The sequence below is a fragment of the Ptychodera flava genome, chromosome 18, assembly GCF_041260155.1.
Source record: "Ptychodera flava strain L36383 chromosome 18, AS_Pfla_20210202, whole genome shotgun sequence".
NCBI lineage: Eukaryota > Metazoa > Hemichordata > Enteropneusta > Ptychoderidae > Ptychodera > Ptychodera flava.
Window position 1 is genome coordinate 33581777 of NC_091945.1, and position 14495 is coordinate 33596271.

At 35.8% G+C, this 14495-nt stretch overlaps 1 protein-coding gene across 1 annotated transcript in view; it reads right to left on the reverse strand.

The window, feature by feature from the left end:
- LOC139117443 (cubilin-like) overlaps positions 1 to 14495 on the reverse strand; it is a 103012-nt gene that overhangs the window by 6734 nt on the left and 81783 nt on the right. The window contains exons 49-63 of the mRNA XM_070680560.1: positions 13700 to 13909; positions 12919 to 13068; positions 12454 to 12575; positions 11808 to 12042; positions 10981 to 11165; positions 8848 to 9004; positions 7805 to 7960; positions 6905 to 7090; positions 6006 to 6132; positions 4104 to 4324; positions 2745 to 2947; positions 2348 to 2510; positions 1450 to 1658; positions 985 to 1126; positions 48 to 229 (exon numbers count right to left, since the gene is read on the reverse strand). Of these exons, the coding sequence (XP_070536661.1) occupies positions 48 to 229; positions 985 to 1126; positions 1450 to 1658; positions 2348 to 2510; positions 2745 to 2947; positions 4104 to 4324; positions 6006 to 6132; positions 6905 to 7090; positions 7805 to 7960; positions 8848 to 9004; positions 10981 to 11165; positions 11808 to 12042; positions 12454 to 12575; positions 12919 to 13068; positions 13700 to 13909 (2648 nt within the window). The remainder of the gene's footprint in view (positions 1 to 47; positions 230 to 984; positions 1127 to 1449; positions 1659 to 2347; positions 2511 to 2744; positions 2948 to 4103; positions 4325 to 6005; positions 6133 to 6904; positions 7091 to 7804; positions 7961 to 8847; positions 9005 to 10980; positions 11166 to 11807; positions 12043 to 12453; positions 12576 to 12918; positions 13069 to 13699; positions 13910 to 14495) is intronic.

Genomic DNA, 14495 nt, shown 5'->3' on the forward strand with positions numbered 1-14495 from the left:
CCAGTCGGCCACTACTTCCAACCCAAGAAGAAGATATGTGTACTCACTGCCAGGAAGTCATAGTTGCAATCAGTGTGGTATTCCATCTCAAAGAAGTTGAAGTAAAGAGCCAGCTTAGTTCCATCTGATGATGTGATTGTTGTGTTGCACTCTGCATTGACCGGGTAATTATTGGGATAATTTGGACTTGTTGTACGACCATTGTCCATTGTCAGTGTGTGTGTACATCCTGCATTGGGAGAGATATAACATCTTTAGCACTATGAACATTATGATTTTGTAAAAAGAGGTTGCTCCCCAATCAAGTTCATACACCTCTCTAAAAAACATGATGATGTACTGGCTCATCAGCAATTTATTTATTTTTATTCTGTGAAAAGCTGTCTTCTGTAGATGATGAATTATATTTTTAAGTATATACGTTCTGCAGTTATGAGCAGCTAGTCAGCATTGTCAACCAAGAAACTGACTGAAGGGGAAATAGCTGTAACTTGATAACATTTTCATTATTTCATTATTTTCATTATTCATTATTTTTGTTTTAAAAAACTGGCAAATTTTCTCCTCCCTGAAGTTTGTTGAAATACTGATTTACAAACTGCTTTACAAAGTCAACTCATTGTGTGCGACATGCAATGCCATCGTTCACAAATTAATTCTCATGAATATACTAGAATTGTTCTACTATGGAATAAAAAGCATGCAAAGTGTTGTTCTACAGACTCAGTATGCCCAGGAATTAGAATCAGGTCATGGCAGTAAAGTGTCTGTAAATATTGGGTAATTTGTTTCTCTACGGTTACCCCTGTTTTAGTATTGGGAATAGTCAAGTGTTAATATGAAATCAAAAATAAGGACTGGAGCCCTCAGTGCCCTTCCTCTACTTGGAAAGTATAATTCCTTTGTTCCTTTATCAATATGGAATCTCAAAAATGTGATCACTTTGTGTAACAGAGGGAAGATAGAAATTTGTATTCTACTCACCTGCAATGACATACTGCAAATTAAATCCTTTGGCATTTACTGAACTGTCTGACTGGAAGTTGACTTCAACAGTTTGACCAGTTGACCTGAACACCGGCGGTACAGTTGAACCACAATACTTTGCAGACTGGCCACCTTCGTACTGGATTAATGGAAGTGAATGTAAACTCACTATCAACAAATGGGTCAAAGGTTGCAATTACGAGAGAAATGATATGTACGGAAAAATTAATATTGAAGTTTAAGCCAATATGGAGATGATTATTCAGATGCTAAATTTTTACAATACTTTGTCATTTTTTATTTTGGTGGGTAGGGGGATTCAATGTAAGTTTTTGCGAAAAATCATCAGATCTGTACATGTGTATGGGGATTCAGAAATGATCAGCCCTTTTAAACAAAGTGGCCAATCTGGGAAGAGGGTATTGAAAAACATTAAATTGCAAAAAAATGAATTACACTTACCATGGGTGAGTCTCTAAATTCAACAAAATCATTTTCACAGTCACTGTTACTTTGGATGTTAATATCGGTAACTGTGACTTGCACAACTTGACCTTCAGGAGCATCCAATACCCAGCGGCATCGAGTGTTATCGCCATAATTATTTGGATAGTTTGGTGAGGATATGACCTGAATAGCATCGGTAACATTGAAAATGCCACCACAAGGACCTAAAATAGATACGATGCAAAAACAACAATATATCCATTATAATCCAGTTCAGTAATGGCAAAATGGTGATAATAATAGATGAAATAAGGAACTTTTATAGTGATGATGGACTTTTCAAAAGGCATATAAACAGCTTTGGAAAATTGCATGTTTGAAAATTTTCAAGAGCTTTCAATTCAAAACCAGCAATACAAAATCCTGGTCTCTAATAACACTGAGTCAAAGTGAAAAAATCGCTTGTGGTCATATTTTTGGTCACAATATCGATATTGTTTCTTCCCAGGTAGGTGGAAAAGTATCTAATTGAATGTATAAACTCTGTCAGGTTTCTACAACACAATTGATATTTGTGCAGCCATGAAGCACATACAGATGATTGAAGAACACATTCTTAATTAACAATGCCTGTGTACGTAATATTTAGTGTGCCAGAATTATGGTTGGCCAATTCTTCCATGTGGCAGCCATCTGCTCATTTCTGAGCATCATTCACGATAAAAATACCCCCTAGTATGATGCTGATTTTGTGATATGGCAACCCTGAACCCAATATTCTTTCATATTTCCTAACAGAGTCATCCAAACAACTGAACTGCAGTACAATACAACAGTTTTACACAGACTGACTGCATCTGGACAGATTAGACATGTTATGTGGTTCTCTGCAGTGACAACTTTTGTTACTTACGATCACCAGCAGAATAAGCGGCGTTGAATCCTCGACCTCCAATGCCGCTGTCAGAATGGAAAGTGATGTACATAGAATTGAAAGATGATCTAATGACACCTGGGTTGATGTTACCACAGAAACGACCAATCACAGCAGACTGTGAGATTGGACCATCGCGTACCTGGAAGAAAGGTGATACACAATTTAGGAACACTCACCATTGATTTTATAGTTGAAAAATTTGACATTGTCATGTATAAAAGCATAAACAAGTACATTAACAAACACATGAACATATATATCTGTGTATACAGATACATTTTTTGCTCTATCTTTTAAAAGTGTGCTGGCATCTACATAAATTATTATATTACAGCTAAAAAATTCAGAGGAAGTCAAAAATTCATTTTATTACCTCCAGATAATCATTGATACAATCAGTGCTTCTCTGGATGTCAAATGTGCCAGTGAATGTCAGACTGACTACTTTATTTCCATCAACAGAGATTCTATACACACAGTCAAGGTCAGTTTCATAGCGTCCATCATTGTCAATATCAAGACTGGAGAAACTTCCAGAGGGAGCAGTAAACATTCCGCCACAGCCATGTGTTGGTCCTGTAAGTAAATGTCAAGTTCACATGAATGCAATTGTCAAGTTCACATGAATGCAAGTTCCCTATCTACATTACAGGTTTACAGTCACCTGTAATCTAATGATTATGCCCATATATGGTCAAAGGCATGTTTCTTGGTATTTAAAATGCCCATGTGAGGGCGGTGGTTTTAAAAAGAGGCCACCTGCTTAAAATCTGTGATTCGGTAGATTTTCTCTTTCCATGGTTACTGTGGCAAAATTAGAACAGGTGACAGTATACCTTTAAGTTTTGTACAAACATACATTAACTTTCAACATACGATAAGATTTTTCCCAAAATTCACCATACTAATTTACCTAGTTTAACCCAAACTCATTGTTACAATGGATAATTGTTGACCTGTTTACAGGCCATTCTGGTGAGCGGGTTAGAATGCCTTTTCACATAAAAGTTTCAACTATTTGCAGTTAACTAGGAGTTTGTCTAAATGAGCAAGATTGCAAATAAAAAATCTGTTGGCTTGATTTGTTCAAATCAGGTCATTGAAGTAAATAGCAAGAAGCTAGCACAACTGCTTTGCAATCTTAACAATTGAAAGAAAACTAGATATGACATATGAAGGTTGGATGAACTTAAATGAGTATGCTCTGTTGCTCAATTAATTAAATAGATGTTAAGAGTTTTCCCTTATTTTGCAAACATTTAGTCAGGACATTGTGATTGGAGATCATGTATTGATATTGCTATTGATTCTACTTCAACTTCCTTGCTATTATTTCAAGTGTCCCATGCAAATTACTTGTAATTATCGTGTCATTGTGTGGGAGCATTTGATTTGGTAGAACATGCCTGGAAAGATTTTAACTTCTGCTCAAACTTTCCTTAATGAAACTTTCAACCATTCTCTTACAAAATCAAGAATCAAAATCAGGCGTCACCGTGCAAATTTTGGTACTGGAGAAACAAATTACCAAACATTTACAAATATTTGAAATTTAAATCTGAAAAGTTTTGTAAAAATTTGAGTCCAAGTATCTATCCCTAAGGTGCATTCTACCTTGTGTTGCCAGTAAATGCTCTTTCACTTGAATTTCTAATCTCTTCACATCACAAGAACAGTATAGCGATATTGAAAGATTCATTTTTTAAAAAATAACTATGTTTAATTTACTCACCATAAGTTTCTCTGTAAGCTGCTTTAAATCCAGGTCCTCCAACAGAGAAGTCACTGATGAACATGACGGTTATCTGATTGGTCGTTGAAATCACAGTTTCTGGTAACTGATCACCACAGAGGGGGCCGGTCAAACTTGGTGATGTTGTCAACGGTCCATCAAACACTTGTACGTAGTCAAAACGGCATTCCGCATGGGCTTCGATACCAATCATTTGCCACCTTTTGTCAAAAGAAAGCCATGTTAATGGTTATCGGTAAAAAGAACAACTTACAAGTGCGACAGCATGCACCTCAGATTACTTTGTAAGGGATTGGATGGTAGGTTATCAAATACTCTTCATTCGTAGTGTTTGTATCAAGACCAAATCAAGACATCAAAGATGGACTTTTCAAGATCCAAAACAGCATTTTCCAGGTATCACATTTTAAAATTTATCATTTTGTGATTTGTAAAAACTGTGGATGGATTATCAATTTTCTAGGACTTTCAAGGACTCAATGTCACTCTCAAGGACTTTTCTGGTGACTTTAAAAATTACATGAACTTTCCAGGAGCATGCGGACCCTGATTTTATGTCTGTTCCAGTATATGAAATCTATAGATCAAGATGTATATGGAGTCACTGTGCTTTCTGTACAAACATACCACTACAGCACTTATGCAAGTGCAAGAAAACATATCATTTCATAGGTGTAACAACATTCTAGAAATTCTAAAAAGCAAAGAAATAACAGAAATCCTTGTAGAGGGCTCACTTGTTTCCTGTACGTCAATCCTTTCCAGTGAGCTATAATTACACATATTTATATCACCTGATATGTCAAGGGCTCAAAGATCTTGTTTTGTACAGCTACGTTTTGGAATTTTTCCTTTACGAATTGAAAAGGGGCATTATCGAAATTAGATTATAGAGAGAAAGGCATTTGTAGATCGTGCGATTTAAATGCTGTTGAGGATGAGCTGCATTTTATGTTTCGCTGTCCTATGTATAATGATTGTCCTCTACACTTGTATCACGAGGTTGAGCTAACAAATCAGGTTTTTTTATATTGAGGATATGCAAAAAATTATGTTATCTTATCCTGAATAATGCCAGCTTAACAGCAAAATATATAAGCCAAGCATTTCAGAAAGATGTAACACTTTATTCAATTAGTTGACACCATGTCTGCTGTGTGTGTATTTTTTCCACATGTTGCTATGAGTGAGATATTGATTTACTTTATTGATTAGTTTTAACCCTTTCACCACCATGGATTGTCCCAAATCCATTGTTTTCTATGGTAAAGTTGGACCTGTATACAGGGAACTGGGGGTGAAAGGGTTGAGGCTAGTTCATCACTGTCTTCATCCTGAGACCCTTTCAAGTCAAGATACTGATTTTTTTTTTTTTTATTTCATTCTCGTCAAAAGCACCAGCTGGGAACCACTTATAGACAAGTCAAAATATGACATATAAAATATACATCTATTAAAAGACAAAATTTCAAATGAAGAAACTACATACAAGAAACATACGACAGAAATATTAAAATCACATAGACAAGACCGCAAAGATGTTTGTTTTGTCAAGTTGCATTGAATGGAAAAAGATATCAATATTACTATAAGTAAATGTTAAGTGAATTAAGTATTAAAGCAGGATATGTGACCAATGAAACCTCTCTTTGTAACAGAGTAACCTCTCTTTTGAGACTTGTAAGCAAGTTGGGCTGGATGACCTCTGACATTTGTGTATATCTCATAATTAGTGTACCTGGGTATTTTCAGGTGATGTCATATGCCATTCTTATAAATAAAACTACCACTACACAACAACCCTCACATCATAAAATCTTTGCCATGGTATGTGTTATGGCTACTAAAATACGACAGGGAAAAATGATGATAAAAACTCACTTGAGTTCCACAATTTTGTCATCGCTTACTGTAACAAACCAAGTGCAGTTGGAAGAACCAAGGTAAACATCTCGATGTGGTGGTGTCTGAATAATGCCACTGCTTTCTGTGAAAGTGCCACCACAACCTGAAAGAAAGAAAGCATGAACACAAAACACCCTATCATGAATGAATGGATCCAATAAATGGTGAACTTTGAGGTACTTAAAGGGACATGTAAATAAAACCAACTCTATACATCCGAATCAGCATTGCAAGGTTTATTGTATCCTGTGTACAAAATAATTTGACACGTACATGTAGCAACGAACCAAGCAATACTGATTTGCATATGGGCAATCAGGATCACGGAAAAGTTTATTCAGGTCCAGACTGGGTACACTCAGAGTACTGACAACAACTTTCAAGGACTACTCATCAATTTTCAAGGACCGTTTTTGGTCCAAAATTTTCCAAACATCATTTTTACAATATACCATTTTTGTACATTATTTTACATATCTCTTTTACAATATTATGACTGATCATCTCGTAATTTTTGATAATTGCGAGGTGACTACCGGTTTTCGATGACGTTGTAGGACTCAACTTCATTATCAAGGACTTCCAAGGACTTTCACATAATTTACAGATCCTGTTCATTTTCTTTGATGATTCTGAAGCACAAAATTACACTTGATGCCATACAGCTTTTCAATGCTGCGTTGCTTTGTGTTCAAATGATAACTGACTTTGGCATAGTTGCTGGAATCTTTTTCAAAACCTGCACAAATTTTGACAGACCTGTACATCTAGCATGAAATATCTTTTAACCTACTGTAAAGCTGCAGAGGAGAGTTTAATCCACAAAGTGGTAAATTGGGGTGGAAGAGTTACTGCATGAGGGGCAATTCTCATACCTTCTTCATACGTGAGTCCAAATCCATCCATAGTAGTTGACCTGTCGCTGTGGAAAAGGATATAAGCCGGCCCAACCATTTCAATGTCATCAGGAGTCTCACTGCCACAGAGCTGTGCAATTTGATCACCTGAATTATCTGTTCCACTGTAGATGGCAACGTAGTCATAGTTACACAAACCATGAGCTAGAATGAAGAATTTGGAAAATTTGAGAGAAATATGAGCTGAAGCACATAACCAAAACTTTCTGTCATACTGAGTGGAAAACTATCAAGCAATAGTGCACTTCTCACAAAGGTGAGTATTGAAGACCATGCAATAGTTACTTTCTTTACAGGTCAGTAACTTTCTTTACCGGTCAATAAAGTATGGTAATGAAAGTTATTGACCTGTAAAGAAAGCAACTACTCTACTGCACTATTGCCCTGGACCATACTTTATAGGTCAATATGTAATGAAAGTAGTAGGTTATTGACTGTAAAGAAATAACATTATTGACCTGGACCATGCTGTACAGGTCACTAATGTAATGAAAGCGTTAGGTTATTGACCTGTAAAGAAACTAACTTCTCTGTCGCTTTATTGACCTGGACCATGCTTAGAGTCAGTTCGCACTGTCAAATTAAGTGATATCCGAGTCATGACAGTCTGTAATCTAAATGTTACAAGAAAAATTAAACTGGCACTAAATATAGAAATATTTTTAGTCAATTTGAACACAAACTTGGAATACTAACATCAGCATAATTGCTGATCTTCTTTGGCTCAATAAATTCACCAGATTGCAAATTTATCATGCCAGACTGACACAGTTCCTTCTATACAAGCACATGATTTTGCAACAAAATTCATTTATATTTGACAATGATATGATTTTGTTCATTTGTCAATCAACCTACCTTCAAGATTGAATAGCGAATCAAATCTCAGTATCAATGGCTTTGTGTCAGCAAACTGAATGACATATCCGCAGTCCAAGTTGTTGGGATAGTTTCGGATTCCGTAACCAGGAGATGTAATACGACCTTCAGGTTCAGTATATGTAGCACCACAACCTGGAAGAAGAAACGGAACTGTAAGACTTTCTAGATACTTTACATTCCCTTTATTCAGTCCTTTCTAGCAACTCTACAATGAATTGATATCAAAATTTTCAAGTAGCATTTTCCATTGATTGAAAGTATTGTGTAATCAGTTACAGCTGTTATGGAAGCCCATGTGAAATAACTTTCCAATGAATTTTTACAAAGATGGCTGAAATTCTAACTGTGAACAAAAATATTGAATATACTGGTAGATCAGAAAAAAGCTTGCAATTCAGACTGATATTTAGAAGTCAAAAATATTCGATATTCAATCTTTATCTCTTTCAAACATTACAATGTTAGACAGACTTTAATGAGGACATAACAAAACTATTGATGAACCAGGATGAATCAATCACAGATCACTGGCTTTCCTAAACTTTGAGAAGTTGAGCCCTACTATTAAACAACACTGATAATTCAGTACAATACTTATGACACTGAAAGTATATACACATAACCTTAACCTGAAAATGTAATTACCGTAACTTTGTCAAGCACTGGGCAAAAATTAATCTCTTTGAACAAATCATGCATTCCATGCATAATAAGTCTGTGATATTTTGAAGTTCAAAGGTCTTGAAAGGAGGCTTTATGAACAGAAAGTGTCCTGGTAATTTATTTTGTATGATGATGGATATTTTGTACCATCTTTTTCATTTGGACTACTGGTGACCTTCAAAGAAAATTTTATTTTGAAATGTGAAAGGGAACACAACAAATGAAGGACAAATTAAATACTGGTAAGTTTCATATTGTTTGATGTTGACTTTACAGGCTTCATCTCACCTATAGCTACACCTCAAATTGCACATTGCAAATTTCACACTTTCCAAATTTCCTGGATTTTGTCTCACCTGTAGCCCATCTTGCAGAGAATCCAGTGCCGGTATTTGAAGTGTCGGAATGGAACTTGACTCTGATGACAGAGCTGCTAGATTGTATCCCTGTCGGTGCTGTAGTGCCACAGTATTTGCCAATCAGGGGAGAATCATTGTCAGGGCCATCTCTTATCTGAAAGTCAAATGTTGTATATCGTGATGTGAGTAGCTTGTCTTGATATATTGTGCAAGATCCAACATCCATACACAAACTATCTTACTAGAATTCCATGTCATATTAATACCGGTAAATATGCCCATTATTATTATTATTTTACTGTTATATTTATTTCAGACTTAGTTGTCCACATAAACCAAACACAACAAAATCTTAAAGAGGATTTTAAAATGGCTGTTCATGCTGTTTATAAATCAGATCATACATTAATCAAACTCATAAAAAGTTTCTGTGAAGGTAATACCGTACACTCCTCGGAAGTGAGAGACTTTAACTTTTGCTCAAACTTTCCTCTATGAAATTTTCAACCTTTCTCTTACCAAAGCGAGAATAAAAGTCAGGGGTTGCTATGCAAAGTCTGTCACTAGAAAAACAAATTGCCTAACATTTGCTGCTATTTGAAATTCAAAATGGCCACCATTACCATGTTAAACTCTATTGGGAAAAATAAAATTTTCAATTTTTCAAAAAGCTAAGACTGTGAAAACCTTTCTCTCTCCTAGAGCTTTATAATACGTTTCAACAAGTGGTAGATCAGCACAAAATATTATAAAAAATTTGAGAGCTTGAATACATGTCTCTGATATGCATGTACAACTGCTTCTCTAAACCACGTGGGCCTGAAAGTGCCATCCCCACCCTCGAAATTCACATACATGTATGACCTTTCCCAGCTACTCGTAGACTTTTCCATCCTGCATCAAACATTTTAAATATTTCATCAAACAACTTCTCAAGGGGTCTCAGTGCTGTTCAATACAACCTTACAAGAAGTGATACTGAATGACCATATTCTAAGGAATTATTTCTTTGTCATGTACATCAGTTTAATCTGTTTGAAAAGTTCCGAGTTTAAACATTTCATCAATATGATTACATCAGATACTTCAGCAATATACAGAAAATGAAACTTTCTTTAAATCTTTGGTGCAGGTCAATAGGTTGTTCAAGCAAAATATGAACTCGGACACACAAGGAATTTCTATATAATATTACTTCATTTACGGTTAAAAGTCATGTGATGCCCATTTTCATCTTGAGCATTTTGGTTTTAGATTGGACAAGTGACAGCACACAAACGTCTACATTCTTGGTGCCTTAACTACGATTTTGCCACCAAAGTAAGTCATAAAAGTCGTAGATGGTCAACATATTTTTAGTATGGCAGATTTCCACAGGTAAAAGACATAAGAATACAGAAGCCAAAGTAAAATTTTGGGTTATACAGAAATTTTGAGCAAAAAATGCCTAAACAGCTGAAAAGATACATGAGTTTAGCTAGTTTCACAAACAAACAGAATTTGTTGCCATGACAATGAATACATTTCTGTTTAAAAATATTTATTGCATCAATATCTCACGTTCTTGCTGTGGTGAGAAGTACTTTTACCCACAATGCATTGCAAAATCATGTAGTTTGCCCCTTAAACACAAGACAAAAGCTATAATACGGTAGCCAGAATTATGACTGTTACCAAGAAAGGATTCTGTATCTATGCCTGGATGATAATAATTAACAAACATGTAATTAGATGTAACTGTGGTGAAAAAGTAAGACATACTAAAGGCCCAGTAATGCTAACTTTTGATGATTTTTTTCACCATTTTTGTTTTTAAATGTGAACCATAATTCTTTATTCTACTCCCCAAAGTATTTTGATATACACAGTGTTCAGCTTGTCAGCTCTGCCCATATACGTGTCAACTGCATTGTTACTGTTGAAAAGTGACTTCTGGTCCGGACTAGAATTCATATATAAACAATAATAGTGTGTTTTACACATATAGACGCTAAGTTGACAAGCTAAATAGTGGGTCTTTCAAGAGAGAAGTTGCAATTGATATACAAAATAAAAACAATGGAAAAAATCATCAAAAGTTAGCATTACTGGCCCTTTTACAAATTTGCTGCAGAAATGAATCACACATACCTCTATATAGTCTGCGTTACATCCTGAAGGACTGTTAATATTGAATTGGCTGTCGAAAGTGAGAGTGACATGGTATCCATGCTCCACTGAGATTTTCCACACACACTCCTCATTAAGATTATATTGGCCAGGGTAGTTAGAACTCATGAATGACCCTGTGTCACTGTGGAAGTTGCCACCACAACCTGAGACAAACAGAAGATACCGGTCAATTAATGCAAACTGCTATCGGTGTGGATTCTCAACGGAAAGGGCATACCATGTAGATGACTAGTGTAAGAAAAGCTCACAAATAAATGCTTTTACAAGAGACTTGTTATGTTGACTACTGCAGGATACCGGTTCTTGAAATAATTGCTATTCTCTTTGCAGCTATGACTTTGTTTATGATTTTCTTTTTGTTTAACCCTTTCACGACCATGGTTTAGCCCAAACCATTGTTATCAAGGATGATTGTAGACCTGTTTACAAGAAACTGGGGGCAGAGAGCTTAAAACAAAACAGAAAAAAGGTCACTTCCTCCTCACCAAAGTGTCCCATTAACATAAGTTCAACATGTAGTCTAGTATTTCTATTACATTTTCATGATTAGAATAATGGTGATAGTCATCATGCAAAGAAAAAATCTTTGTCACACTACTTTTCACTTGAAATTTTTTATTTACAAATTTTATGGCAATTCAGTGGATGTAATGAAATGAGTCTGTGACAGCTTTGTGATTTGTTTTCAGAAAACACATCTACATCAAAATTTCATGTCAATTTACTTTTATCGCAGATGGCACTTTGATGAGCATGAAGATAAATGACTATAGTAGTTTCCTTACCAGTGGTTTCTGTTGTCCATTCCAAACGGAATCCTCTCTTACTGGCACTGTTATCAGTCCTGAAGATCATAAACAGCTGATTGCTGGATGTGGTGAAGTGATCCGGATGTTCATTTCCGCACCACGGATTTTCTCCAGATATTTGGGGTGAGTCTGGATGGCCACCATTCCTGGCACTCAGATAATCAAACCTACAGCTGTCATGGCTTTCAATATCAAAATCTGTGAAAGTAGACTGTAAGGGAAAAAAGCTTGTGTGTATTTCACCTGAAATATCCAGCATTTAAGGAAGTCCAGTGGTGACACTGTCCAGGCACAGTTCCCCCGAACCATTGCAAAGCTTTAAATTTCATTTCTATAGTCATGGTCAAATGCTTATTCAATCTTCATTTCAATTTGCATGACTGATGAATAATTTTCTCAGAGAAGTTCAGAGTGGGCATGTCCTTATGCTTAAAACTTTGAAACTTTTTTTTTCCAATCCTAAATTTTGCATGGGGATCCCTAATTTTTATTCTTGATAATGAAAGAGAGTTGTTTAAAGTTTCCTTAAACGTAGCATTTGATACCATACAGTCTTGAGGCCTGTCCTCTACCCTAGCGGCAGGACAAGTATAATCTGTACTCAACAAGGAATAAGACTTACAGTAATGACAGAGCCCTCTGGAGTCTCAATCAGCCAAGCACACCTATCATTGTGATCATAATTGCCAGGATAGTTAGGACTTGATATTACACCAGTTTCATCTGTCAGATAGCCACCACAACCTTTGCAAACAAAAAAAAAGAATTAAACATCTTGGAATTTCAGAAGTATTCTTCTGTGAATATACATGATAAATAATTCACACACATGAAACTATTTCTGGCAACAACTTTTTTTTTATAATTACGTAATGGTACATGTGCGTGAGCTTTCATAAAAATTAATAAAATATGAAGACGGCTTCAGAATCAGAATTCACAGTATTGTTAGGGATGTTATCTGTATTTCTGTCCTCAACTTTCTTCATCTCCTTTAAATGTCAGAGAAACAGAATAGCTATATTTTTGTCTGGTGACTTTGCATCATGGTTGACCTTCATCAAACCTCAAGGTCTAAATTTCGTACCTTCCACTTCCCAGTTTGCCCTGAAGCCTGGCTTGTTCAGGTTTCTGTCTGTGCGGAATATCACAAAGGCGGATCTTGTCGGAACCAAAACAAGGTCTGGAATCTCATTGCCACAATATCGTCCATACAGGGGAGCAGAGAGGCTACTTCCTGAGAAAACGAAACAAAAAATTTCCATGAGAGAGAGTGTATTTGATATTTCATCTTACTCACCAGAATGTCCTCCTGTGATGTTTAGAAAACATATATGGTAAGTAATAATGCAGCATCATATTAAAATCTCAAAATTCTACGATTCATTCAAAAGCCACATTTTGTCTGAAGACATTGGGTGAATGCAAACCAATTCACACCTTTTACAAATCCTTACACCACAGACAAAATATCAATTAACTTTTACGGTGGTAGGTGAAGTGGTTTCTATGTGTATGAAGATCACAAATCTGTATTCATGCAAGCTGTTCAATCATGCACACATACATCAAAAGTGAACAAGTACACTGTCTGTGCAAGTGTCTGTAATTGTACAAAGATGTTGCTTTCAGTTTCTCATGGTCTAGATACCTCTAAAATAATCCTACTTGCAGTTTTGGTATTCCTAGCAAGCAACATCAGTGAAATGGAAAATTAACAGATCAAAGACAAAAAATCAGGAAGCTTTGACCACAGGATTGGCCAACACATGATATATACATATACAGGGATGCTTTCAAACCCTTGAAAGCTATCCTTGCTTCTCATGTGCTAACACAAATGTCAAACAGGAAAAGCAATTGCTTACCCATTCTGATTTCAACATAGTCATATGCACATGTGGAGCCTATTTCAAGGTCAAAGTCCGTAAAAGTGATGATGATTGAACTGTTTCCTTCAGTGGCGCTGTTGATTGTCCAGGTACACTCCAAATCTGATGTGTAGTTGGACACTCCCTGGCCAGGGGAGAATATTGTTCCTGAGAAGCCTGGTATTACAGTGTAGGTACCACCACATGCTAAAACAACAATATCAAAGTTTGTTAGGTGAAAAGGATTGATTTTTTTTACCTTATAGTCTTTGTCCCTTTACATGTAATACGGTATTCATCTAAACCATCTACTTTGTCAATGTTGTCTCCTTACATGCAATATTCATCTAAACCATCTACTGTGTCAATGATTGTCCCCTTCCAGGTAATATTCATCTAAACCATCTACTGTGTCAATGATTGTCCTTTTACATGAAATATTCATTTAAACCATCTACTGTGTCAATGGCTCTCTCCATTCATGCAGTATTACTCTGAACATCTACTTTGTCAATAGTTGTCCCTTTACATGCAATATTCATCTAATTCTAATCCAACTGTGTTATCAATGGCTTCCCCTTACATACAATATTCATTTTTCACAATCAACTTTGTCAATGGCCAAGCAAAACTACTTTAAACATATTTGACTGACACAAACAAAGACGACTTTCAATTTTGGTTTCGCAATATATTCATTAGTGCTCTTTGCAAATATGATTGTTGTTACCGTCAATGCATTCAGTTATATCTTACATTTGCTCAGTTTTACAACTCAAAGAACAACACAACA